The sequence below is a fragment of the Ictidomys tridecemlineatus genome, chromosome 1 (genome assembly GCF_052094955.1).
Source record: "Ictidomys tridecemlineatus isolate mIctTri1 chromosome 1, mIctTri1.hap1, whole genome shotgun sequence".
NCBI classification, from domain to species: Eukaryota; Metazoa; Chordata; class Mammalia; order Rodentia; family Sciuridae; genus Ictidomys; species Ictidomys tridecemlineatus.
In genome coordinates, this window is record NC_135477.1 from 141,075,772 (window position 1) to 141,088,523 (window position 12,752).

Sequence of the window (12,752 nt, forward strand, 5' to 3'; positions counted from 1 at the left end):
AACTAATTCTCCCTCTCTTTTATTCTTCTTGTTTTGCTACCAGGTATTGAACCCAGGGGGCTTAACCACTGAGCCACATCCCCAGCCCTCTTTATATTTTATTTACAAACAGCATCTCACTAAGTTGCTTAGAGCCTTGCTGAGTTGTTGAGACTGGCTATGAACTATGATCCTCCTGCCTTGGCCTCTTGAGAAGATGGGATTACATAAGACATGCACCATGATGCCCAGCTTTTTTATTCTTAAACACAAAAGTCAAAAAATATGCTAAATCTTTATTCCTGAACTAAACATTGTTATAAATTATTTTATAGTTTTATGTATATATACACACACACACATACACGTACATATAATATATACAATACAGATATACGTATGCATACTGGATGTGACATTTACTGATAACATCTAAAGAAACAGAAGAAAAGTCAAACAAAATTTCTTATTAGGCATACCTGTGCAAAGTTGATTGAAAGCCCAGGAATCTCTGCTAATCCTCCACCCATCATAGATTTCTGAGCTATGATAACTCCAAAGGTAGGCAAACAGGAGAAATCAGAACTTCCTTCATAAACAAATTTCAAATCCTTTGGATCTTTGACAGATGCTCCCACTCCAAGAGCATACATAATTGTTTCCATTTCCGTGTAAGCAGAAGAAAATGAAGGGAGTTTATAGCCAATAGCTCCAGCCTATAGAAAAGTTGAAAAAATTATTTTTTCATTGATATTTTTGTCAAATTTTTAAAATTTTAACTTTTAAAACTATTTTATTTTAAAACTATTAACTGTTTATATACCTAGCTTTGCCTTTAAACAGATGTTAATCAAATGTCAATGAATTTGATGGAACATAATTATTTCATTATATTTATTCATTATTCATTTCATTACATTTGATATTTTACATAAAAACCAAGTAAAGCCTAGAAAAAGACTTCATTTACAGATAAGTACTTTTTTATTGCTTGCTTCTTACTAACACATATTATGTCTCATTTTGAATTTTCCTGTCTCTGACAGTGGAAACTTTATTAATTCAGCAAATACTGGCTACCAAAATCCAAAAAAGAATGAAATCTGTTATAATTACGGGATAGTGAACTGTTTTACAAAATCAACTGTATAAAATTCATTGTAGGGGCTGGGACTGGAGCTCAATGGTAGAGCGTCTGCCTTGCATGGGTGAGGCACTGGGTTCAATCCTCAACACCACATAAAAATGATAAATCAAGATATTGTGTCCATCTACAACTAAATATTTCTTTTAAAGAATTCACTATAAACAAATGAGCAAATCATAGCATAATGATTATAAATTAAATTGCTTAATAACATTTTCAGTTACACTGAGATTTAACCTAAAATTTCTTTCCAGGAATGTCTTTTGCCTAACTGGATGATAGATTTTTCAATTTACAGATGATATGCCTAACTACTATGTGAAGCACATATTATAAAAAAATGATGTCCAATTTTCCAGTCACTTTTATCCTACAGCAGGAGTCAACAAACAAGGACTAGAAGTTTACAAGGGTTTTTACATTTTCAAAAGGTGGTTAGAAAATATATATATAGGGCTGGGATTGTGGCTCAGTGGTGGAGTGCTCGCCTAGCACATGTGAGACCCTGGGCTCGATCCTCAGCACCACATAAAAATGAATAAATAAATAAAATAAAAATATTGTGTCCAATTAAACAATAAATATATTTTTTAAAAAACTCATATAAATAAATAGAACTTGTGGTATAGCTCAGAGGTAGAATGCATGTTTGTGCTTAGGCCCTGATTTCAATTCCAGTGCCAAAAGGAAAGAAAAAGAAAAACCAGAATACTATGTGTTAAAAACAGTATGTGGCCTCTAACACTTAAAATATTTGCTCTAACACCTAAAATATTTGCTCTGTCCCCCAAAATTTTGCTGACCCTCTATTTTAAAGTAAAAATCCCAATAACACACTGAGAACACTCTCAGACTTAAAAATTAGATTCCTAGTGTTATCACTATTCTCTATTTTAAAGTATCTATGCCATGTTTCTCTTCATTATTAGGCATAACTTTAGAGACTTAAAGAGAATAACTGCATCTGAAAAAAATAAAAGGGGCAGTGGAGGGAGGAAAAAAAAAGAGGAGGAGGAAGGAAGGACAAGTTTCAGAGGAGACAACATTCCCCACTTACAAATCCTGAAGTAGCTGTAGATGTTGCATGACTGGTATGATTTATTGAAACTCCTCCTTCTGCATCTATTTTATGTAAAACTTCAATCATACCTGCAACTGATTCTAAAATTAAGAAAAATAAAGAAAATGAAGCTTGGTTTAAAAATGTAACTAAAAATGCAACAGTAAGCTAGATAACAGTTGCCAACTATAGAACCTCCTCATTATTCATGAACTGAATATATGATGTTAGACTTCTGTAGGAAAAAACTGTGAAAAACTTTGAAATAGACCAAAAGCATAGCCTAATGTACTCTTCACGGACTCAGAGCTTTTCAGCTATTTTATGGTAAAGAAGAATGAGGAGAGGCTGAGGCTGTGGCTCAGTGGCAAAGTGCTTGCATCGCATGTGTAAGGCCCTGAGTTCCATCCTCAGAACCACATAAAAATAAACAAATAAAATAAAAGTATTGTGTTCAACTAAAAATATTTTTTTAAAAAAAGAAGAATGAGGAGTGTAGGAGGAAGGTGCTTGTTCTAGATAACTGATTATACCCTCTTCACCCTGCAATAAGTACAATGTATAATTAAACCCATAAAGTAGGATACATGTTAGCAGATATGTAATCTCTATCTAGTGGAAAGACAACTGATTTCCCTTCTCGCTCTACCATCAACCCTTCCTCTGGGATGGAAGAATACTAATACCTTCACCCCAGGTCCAAAGATAGTTTTAAAAATTCTTGCCAGGCACAGTGGTACACACCTATAATCCCAGTGAGTTGGAAGGTTGAGGCAGAGGATCTCAAGTTCAAAGCTATCCTCAGCAACTTAGCAAGACTCTGTCTCAAAATCTTAAAAAATGAAAAAGCAGAGGTGGGAGGGCCTGGTGGTAAATTACCCCTGAGTTCAAATCACCAAAAAATAAAAATAATAATAATAAAATACCTCCAGAGACAGAGAAAACCACCATTATGAACAGTGATTCTAAACAGAAAGTGGAAGTTGCTGTTCTGGGGTCTAAAAGGTTGTAAAGAAGTTCATGTATGTGGATATATGTATTAAAGATATTCTGAAGGCTCTAGGACATAGGCTTCCTACTAAACTCTGACAAAAATGAAAAACAAAACACAAAGTCTGAGGGCTGGGGATGTGGCTCAAGCGGTAGCGCGCTCGCTTAGCGTGCGTGCGGCCCGGGTTCGATCCTCAGCACCACATACAAACGAAGATGTTATGTCCGCCAACAACTAAGAAAAAATAAATAAATGTTAAAATTCTCTCTCTCTCTGTCCCCCTCTCTCTCTCACTCTCTCTTTAAAAAAAAAAAAAAAAAAAAAACACAAAGTCTGAGATGACCAACATTACCTGCTACTCTAGGTCATGCTACTAAAGAAGTTTCTTGCCTAATCCTCTCCCTACATCCCCATTTCAGCCTGTTGTCTTGAGGGAAGGCTATTTAATTGAAAAGCACCATGGTACAGGCTAAAAGTACTTCACTCAGAGATAGACAACCTGAATTAACTCTTAGCTCAAACAATGGTCAGTTTTGCTGGGACTTAGTTTAATCATCTCTAAACTGAAAGTACTAAAATAGGTATTCTGGTAAGTCAACTCTTATCAGAAAAGATGACTTTTCATTATACTTTTTTTTCACTTACATCTTTTTTTTATAATGGTCTAATACTTTTGAAGCAAAAAAGGCAGAGAAATGTTTTTAACTTTTCCTTTTTCTTTTGTTTATTTTCATTGATAAGCAACATTCACAGAACAAAATTAATCTCAAATATCAAAAATATAAAATTGCTACCATTTATGACATATCAATCATGTTATCGTCTGGCTGAGAAAAGGCATAATGAAGATTTGAAGAATGTACATGTAGGAAGGAAAGTATCAATAAGAAGCAAAAACCAAGCTGGGTACAGTGGTACATGCCTACAATCCCAGAAGCTTAAGAGGCTGAGGCAGGAAAATAGCTAGTTCAAAGCCAGCCTCAGCAAAGAAGCAAGGCATTAAGCAACTGTTTCTAAATAAAATACAAAATAGGGCTGGGGATGTGGCTCAGTAGTTAAGCTAGACATGGTGGTGCATCTGGAATCCCAGCAACTCAGAAGGCTGAGGCAGGAGGATCTCAAGTTTGATGCAAGCCTCAGCAACTTAGTGAGATCCTCACTAGTAAGCCACTTAGTGAGACCCTGTCTCAAAAAATAAAAATAACTGTGGATGTAGCTCCATGGTAACGTAAGCCTGGATTCAACCCCCAGTACAAAAAAAAAAAAAAAATAGTAAAAACCTGAGCAGTCATTTTTTCAGATATATTCTTCTATCAACTCAGAATATAAAATTATTGAGGAAAAAAGAAAAATGTTTTTCTATAAAATGATCCTGACTCATAATCTTACTCAGAAAACTCTTTTAAATTTCACATGTCATACGCACATGCAACTTTTACTAGGAAAAAATGTGAATTTTCTTTGGTCTCTCTTCCTGTGGGTATATTGTAGGTGATTAAATAATTCAGGTGAATAAGCATTTATTAAATCCCTTCTGAGTTCAGCACTATGATAACACCAAGTACAAAAGAATTATATATAGGACTGGGGTGCAGCTTAGTGGTAGAACACTGTCTAGCATCCCCAAAAACCTAGAACTACAAAACAAAAAAGAGAGAGACAAACAGAATTACATATAAGATACAATCTCTGCCTCAAAGAATTTGCCATGCAGTTAAGAAACTATATATTCATGGAAAAAAAGCAATGGACAACAGTTACAATTAAATGTTAATTAGAAGTTCAAGTGGGTAGGAGTTCAACTAACAGAAAGATCAACTTAGCCTAGATTATCTGGAAAGGTTCTGCTAAGTATCTAGGCTTGAGTATTTCTAAGAAAGCACTAAAATTATGTAGAGGTGATAAAAGGAAGACAAAATATGATAGAAAAGGAAAGAAACAATGGCAAAAACAAAGCACTAAAGCAAAGCCTCTTTTATTCTCTAAATGAAAAAGAGCTAAGCCCAAGTAAACTAAGCTTAAATAAACTTTGGAGGAAATAGAGAAAAATTCGGTCAAACTAGGAGCATGTATCTAGATAAAGGAAGATTTTTTTAAATGAACTATCAGCTAAAAAGTTGGTGCATTTAACACAAATAAGTAAATGCCTTGTGCCATCCATCCCCCTGCCACTAATAAGCCAAAAAACAAGACTATAAAAAAATGACAGTGGGACATAAATATCTTAAATACGAAGAGTTCTAATACCAACTATAGCAGAAAATATACTACACATGATAGAAGTGTTTAAGTCATCACAGTTTAGAAGGTCCTTCCATATAATAAGAGAGAATATTTGTTGCCTGTGGTTCCCCAACCAAGGTTAAATGGCTTGGGATTCTCTTTACCTTGGATATTCTGAGGCTTGCTGGCATTATCAAAGTCACAGATCTTCTCCCAGTTAGCCTTCACTGCCTCAGGAGTCATTGGCTGATTCTTCTGTCTTGCAATGGCTCCAAGGGTCCGCTCCCAGCGTACTAATTATAGGAAAAAAAGAAAAGAAAAACAAGATACTGAGCACATAATTTAGGAGGAAAACAGAAAGTAAAATGTGTAAAAGCCCCTTAAATTTTTAACTTCAAGAAAAAGGAAATTCAGAAAAAAAAGTGTTCCACTTTGTAGAATTTTACTATGAGCATTAAAATGCCTTTTTCCTAAAACACCCATCAGGAAAATGTCAACTAAAAAAAAATTGTTTTGAATAAAAACTTTCTCCTTTGACTGTGCCAGGCACTACTAAAGGTAAAATCTCATGATGAATCTGAAAGCTAAATTACAAAATAATTGCACCAAAAGACTTACCTCATAACCAGAGATGACTCAAGTAAAGATACATAACTCTTCTTGTATATAAAATGAAGATTAACAGAACAGAATGTGTTGGATAGTAAATAGAAGACTAGTGGTGGTAACATGCCAAAGATTTTAGTTAACAAAAAATCAGTATATCAGATAGCCACATATAATTCTCTTTACCCTTCTTTTGCCCTCCTTCCATTTCAACAAGAAGTCAACTAAACTGCACAGATTTACAGAAAACATAAGTTCTGCATCAATTCCATTAGGAGAATTTTTAACATTGTTTCCTTTTAAAAATCCAGAAGAATAAATACACTGGCTACCTTATTTAAGCATAATGATCAGACCGTTTTTGATGACTGTCTCCCTCCACCACCCGAATTGAATCCAGAGCCTTATGCACACTAGGCAAGAGCTCTATCACTGTGTTATATCGTCAGTCCTTTTCAATTTTATTTTGAGACAGGGTTTTGCTAGGCTTCCCAGGCTGGCCTGAACTTGAAATTCTCTCGACTCAGCTCTTGGGTACCTGGGATTACAAGGGGGCACTTGATAATTATTAAATTTAAGACTTAATAATTTAATAAGTACTGGGAAATCTAGAGATGCCTGCTTTTGAATTTTTCCTATTGATGAAGTGCCAGATAGAACTTTTACTGAAGCACTCATCTTCCTATCATAAGTGGGTGTTTTTTTCAAAAGACACCCAAATGCTTAAGGAACTTTAACAACTGGACAGAGCAGTCATTAATGCTAAAAATATTAATAATTTACAATACACTGTACCAATGCCCTCCAGTGACAGCAACCTTTTAAGTAACTCAATTAATCATGTGATTAATTTTGATACCAACAGCCAACTGAAAACAAGGTATTAGAATTTTCACAATTTTTTAATTCTATAAAGCAACTATAGTTAGGTTTAAGAGATGGGACAGAAGAGCACTGATGATACTAAATGAATTTACTATTGAAGAGAAGGAAAACAATTCCCATATCAGTTGCAATTTATTGACCAATGTTGCAAAGTTGTCCAATGTGATTTCTCACTCTCCCAATATTTTATGCTAGAGGAAGGAAATAATTACATGAAAGAATTGGAGAACTTGCTAGCTATGCCATCTAGAATAGGCTCCTCCCATGTTTTCAAAATTGCCTCTCCCTCCCACTCACTTCTCTGCTGAAACAGCAAAAATAAGCATGTGGGATGCCAGAGATATTGGAGGATAAATACAAATATAAAGAGAGACTTTGCTAAATGAAGGAATAAGACAGGAAAAAGTCCTGAATAAGGGTTGCCTACAGAATGAACAGACTTTCGAAGTACAGAGGCCTGCAGGACAATTGCCATGTTTTAGAAGATCTGCTGTATAACAATATTCAAGTCTGAATATGTGTGCACTAAATCTAGTGATTAGGCACTTGACAATATGCTTATTACCTGGTTGTAATGGAAATGCAGATTTAAAGATATGGAAATAACCAATGGCAAACCAAAACTGAGAGACTTACATTTTCCAATCCATCCTGCTCCAACCTAGCAAAAAAGAGGGAGAAACATTATATTATATTATATAATGTATAATCACTAGTAGAATTTTTTAATTTAAAATAAAGGCAGCAATCTTACTAGGTATAATAGAATGCTAGATGACAATGAATGAAAATAATATGGCTCTACAAAAGTCTACTGGTCCCATGAATTTACACTGTTCCTATTATCACAATAGAAACCTAAAGTAACACAATATAGTAGGAAAAAAAAAGACTACGAAGTAAGAGGCCAAGGCTTGATAACATATTTTCCACTGACTAGCTATGTAACCCTGGTCAAATCATTTGGCCTCCTGAAACACAAATTTCACCATCTGTAAAATAAGGATAACAACACATAGTTTACGTGGTTACTGTGAAATTTATACAATGTAAATTGTACACATTATAGTCTCAAAATAAATGTCCTTCTAGAAAGAACCAGTGAACTAAAAATAAATAAATAAAATAAATTCAAAGCCCATAGAGTATTTTACTTAATGAATTATACATATTCATGTTAGTAAAACATCTTTATTTAGAAATAAGGCAAATCACCAAATACCAACTGCCACATAGAAAGATAAATTTTATATATCTATGTTTTTAGAGATTCAGGAAAATCCTAAAGGGAAAAAATGTCTGATATAAGAAAATCCAGCATGTTTTCAAACACAACTACACTGTGGTAAAACTTCATATTCAAATTCTACATGTGGTAGGAAAAAAATGTATAAGGAGACAGCACACAACTTGGTGGCTCTAGGCATAAGAATGTAACTTTTCATCATCTTTTGCCTTTATTAATATGCCCACACCTTTTATATATCTGATGAATCTTGATGTAATTAAGAATACATAAATCAGCAGTGGTTTTGATAACAGGTAAGAGATATCACCTTTTATCATACTTTGGGAGTGATGTGAGCAACAAGTTCTTCTGAGATGCTAGAAACAATTGCTCCTACTGAACCAAAATCTTTATCTGCCACTCTAGGTATCTATCAGAATTTTGCAAACAAAGTGGTAATTTAAGTCAGAATATTATACCCACCTCTTATCATATTTTATCAATCAGGCATGTTAAATGTTCCTCACTAAAAATGTTCACAATAGAGTAAATGAAAATAACAACAAAATTTTATCCTCAGCATGATCCTAATTGTCTACATGACTTTGAATGTGTGTTTAAAATACACATCTAAAAAAGACTGGAAGGAAATACATAAAAATATAGTTCTCTCTGCGTAGTGATAATGTGGTGGTTTTTATTTTCCTGTATATATGTTCCAATATAAACTTTTCAGAAAGGATACATTTTAGTTTACAGAGTTAATATAATTTTCAAAGTTAAGTAATTTTTAAAATTCCTTAGATAAAAGAGGGTCAGGCTAAATTTTAAACTCCAGATGGCTTGATATTATTAAATTTTCCTATTCTGTAAAATTAGATTTGTAAATTTCCTTCCACTTCTGATTTTCACAATTCACATTCAATGGGTGTGATTAGAAAGGTGGAGGCATATATCTCTGTTAGCTATATGAAGGCTATTTTATTTTTCTCCTTTAATTTACTCAGAAGCTTTTTATTCAAATGAAGCAGGCTAATAAGATAGTATTTCCTTCAAACTGAGCCAGATTCTTTTTCTACCAAAAAATGTTTTGGATTCCACAGTATCGTACATATCACAGGTTTATTATAGAGAATCAAAAAATGGAAGGAAGAAGATTCTAATATATAAAACTTCAAGCTAAGAAAAAAGATCAAACTGAAATGAGTAATCATAATATATACATCAGCTTAAAAAGGGGATGGAGAAAACAGAAAAGTTTTCTTTTAAAGTTTAAAAAAAATAGTAAGTTGTATTTATTGATCTATCATAGCCAAACTAAATTCCTGATACAGATTAATAAATAAAATTCTGGGAAAGGCTGTTATATACTAGACACAATGTTAAAGGTTTAAAATTATCTATAGTTGTGTTATAGTTTGGATCTGGAATGTCCCCCAAAGGCTCATGTGTTAAAGACCCGGTCCCAGTTGGTGGTGCTATTGGGAGGTGGTGGGAACTTCAGGAAGTGGGGCCTAGTTGGAGGAAGTAGGTCACTGTGGGAACATCCTTGAAGAGTGTATCTTGCTCCTGGCCCCTTTTTCTCAGTTTCCCAGCTGCTATGAAGTGAACAACTCTTATCCATCACATGCTCCCCATCATCATGTTCTGCCTTGTGAAAGGACCAAAGCAATAGGGCCAAATGACTATGGATTGAACCCTGAGCCAAAATTAATCTTCCATCCTTCAAGTTGATTTGTCAGGTATTTTGTCACAGTGGCAGAAAACTAACACAAGGTGCCACAATAAACTTCAAGAAAACTAAAGCTCAGGAAGGTTAATTTATACAATATTCCAGCAAGTCAGTGACTACCAGATTAAGAATTCAAAATCTGATCCAGGTGACTCTAAACCTCAAGCTCTATCTTTCCATTTTAAGAAGCTGAATGGCTTCTTAAATCAATAAAATCTTCTATATATTTGGCTAAACATATCATACTAGCCATATTTTCATTTGGTAAGTGTATTAGAAATGGAGAACTATGAAAAAACATAATTTATAAAGCTGATGTTACGTTTTCCAAAAGGACACTTGTACCTTAGTAACATAAACATAATATTTTAAAATATTCAAGTTACATCAACCAGTGCAGATTTGTACAAATGTAAGCATTTGAAAAACACTAATTTTAAAATCTTTTTTTTATATTTAATTACACAAATATTGCTTTAGGAAAAAACAGCAAGTTTCAGAATACCTCAAACAAACCACCATTTTCCTCACAACTCTCATGGCAAAGCCAAAGGATCAGCGGTGCCACATATTCAGGCTTTAAAGCTTCAAAAAGATCTAAAATAAATAGAAAGAAATTACAAACAAGAATATGTATGTTTTATCTGTCATTCTGCTTTGTGAAAATTTCTTACTTATGTAGGTAAAATTTCTTATGTTGATGATTCAAAGACTTTAAATAAACAAGAAAAAATATATACATATGTATGTAAACAAGAAAAATATATGTACATATGTATGTATACTCAAATAATAAAGGTTTTTAGAAGAACTTTTTCATCCCCATTGTTTATTCCACAATATTAGATATATAGCATTATAATGAAGCAAGTACTTTTTGACAATTTTGTCACCAGAAATGGTATTATTTTAAACCTTTTAGAAGAACTTTTAGAAGAACTTTTTCATCCCCATTGAGACATACCTGAAACATTATCAAGTTTCTTGATAAAACTGCAGTCATTAGACATACCTTTCCATGATGGGGAACATACTATTCTGGAGAAAATGTTAGAGCAGTCTCAGCAAAGACTGATGAGTAAAATTACATATAACATGAGAATCACAGGTACCATTCATTCCCAAAACTACGCCATTCTTCCAACTATTTAATGAGAATTTTGGAAAACTTCAAACATCCTTGAAAATTATAATAGCAGAAAGTGATTGAAAAAGACCCTAGAACCATCATGATGAGTAACAAAACATAAGGATTGTTTTCTCATTGTAAACCTCTGTGAGCAGCTTAGTACAGCAAAAAAAGTACTACATAAGAAACACAAAGACCTAGAATTTAGTGCCGGCCCTACAGATAAGCAACTTAAGAACTTGGGAAGATCACCCAATTTCCTTGTACCTGTGTCTTCATCTATAAATTGGTAATTAAAATGTTTTCCCTGACTATTCCACCAATTTGTTCTAAGATTCCAATGAGATAAAACTGTATCTTATGATCTTTTTTTAAAAAAAAAAAAAATTCTAGTTCTCAATGGACCTTTATTTTTTACTTATTTATATATGGTGCTGAGAACCAAACCCAGTGCCTCACACATGCTAGGCAAGTGCTCTACAACTGAGCCAAAACTTCAGCCCTTATGATATCTTATAGACCTTAAATCTTATCTAAGAAATCAAATAAATGCAAAAACCTGTGATATGATGTAATTTTATATTAACATAATAAAATAGCAAAGATGTACTTATAGTCCTGTAAATTAAAGATCAGCTACAAAATCTTCACTTCATGGTCTCTAAAAGATCTCAAATCCACATGCAATCCAATAGCATAGTGTTCTCCACTTTCCATTATACACATATGGAGAAAATCAAAGGAAGACTCAATCCAACTTCTTGAACTACACAATAACACAAATTCTTAACCTATATACCATTCATCTCAATATTTACCATTCCTCTAATTTCCCATGTAACAATTTGCAAAATTCAATAATAAAGGATCTTTATACATAGGGATTCAGATATTTGAGGTGACTAACTTCATACTGAATGCAAAATTAATATATCTATAACATCCAATTGAGAGCTGGGACTGTGACTCACTGGCAGAATGTTCATTGTGCATGTGTGAGGCACTGAGTTTGATCCTCAGCACCACATAAAAATAAATAAAAGGTATTGTATTCATCTACAAGTAAAAAAATATTTTTAAAAAATCCAACTGAGTATCAATTCTTAGGTAAAAAATGAACATAAGCTAATAGAAAAATACTTCTGCTTTATACCGGATTTTGCATATTATCACTAATGTTATATGCCAATATTCTTGTTTTCCAGTTCATTCTCAATCTGCTAGGTAAGCCAGCATCTATTAAACTCAGTTTCATAAAAAAAAAAAAAAGAAAAAGAAAACAGCAAGAAGATAAACATAATGTCTAAGAAGGCCCATTAGCTACAGTTACTAATAGGGCATTATGTAAAATTGTGGATGTGTAACCGACGTGATTCTGCAATCTGCATTTGGGGTAAAAATTAGGAGTTCATAACCCACTTCAATCTAATGTATGAAATATGATATGTCAAGAACTTTGTAAAGTTGTGAACAACCAATAAAAAAAAGAAAAAAAAGATATAAAGTTATGTGAAATCAAAATTAGAACTTAGCCTCCTTTACCCAAGCAGTGTTTATTCCACAATATTAGATATATAGCATTATAATGAAGCAAGTACTTTTGACAATTTTGTCACCAGAAATGGTATTATTTTAAACCTTGCTGAGACAGAAGAATAATCACAAGCAAAAAAAAAAAGCCCTTAGTTCCACACTGCAAGGAAGGCAGGGTTGCTCTGAGAACACATTTAAACAACAGTTCTGATACCTAAATACTTAGAGGTAGGCCAGCA

At 33.4% G+C, this 12,752-nt stretch overlaps 1 protein-coding gene across 1 annotated transcript in view; it reads right to left on the reverse strand.

The window, feature by feature from the left end:
• The window catches only part of Hsd17b4 (hydroxysteroid 17-beta dehydrogenase 4), an 85,801-nt gene that overhangs the window by 45,056 nt on the left and 27,993 nt on the right, over nt 1–12,752 (reverse strand). Inside the window, exons 9-13 of the mRNA XM_040272113.2 lie at nt 10,357–10,448; nt 7,528–7,552; nt 5,565–5,693; nt 2,184–2,287; nt 459–695 (exon numbers count right to left, since the gene is read on the reverse strand). Of these exons, the coding sequence (XP_040128047.2) occupies nt 459–695; nt 2,184–2,287; nt 5,565–5,693; nt 7,528–7,552; nt 10,357–10,448 (587 nt within the window). The remainder of the gene's footprint in view (nt 1–458; nt 696–2,183; nt 2,288–5,564; nt 5,694–7,527; nt 7,553–10,356; nt 10,449–12,752) is intronic.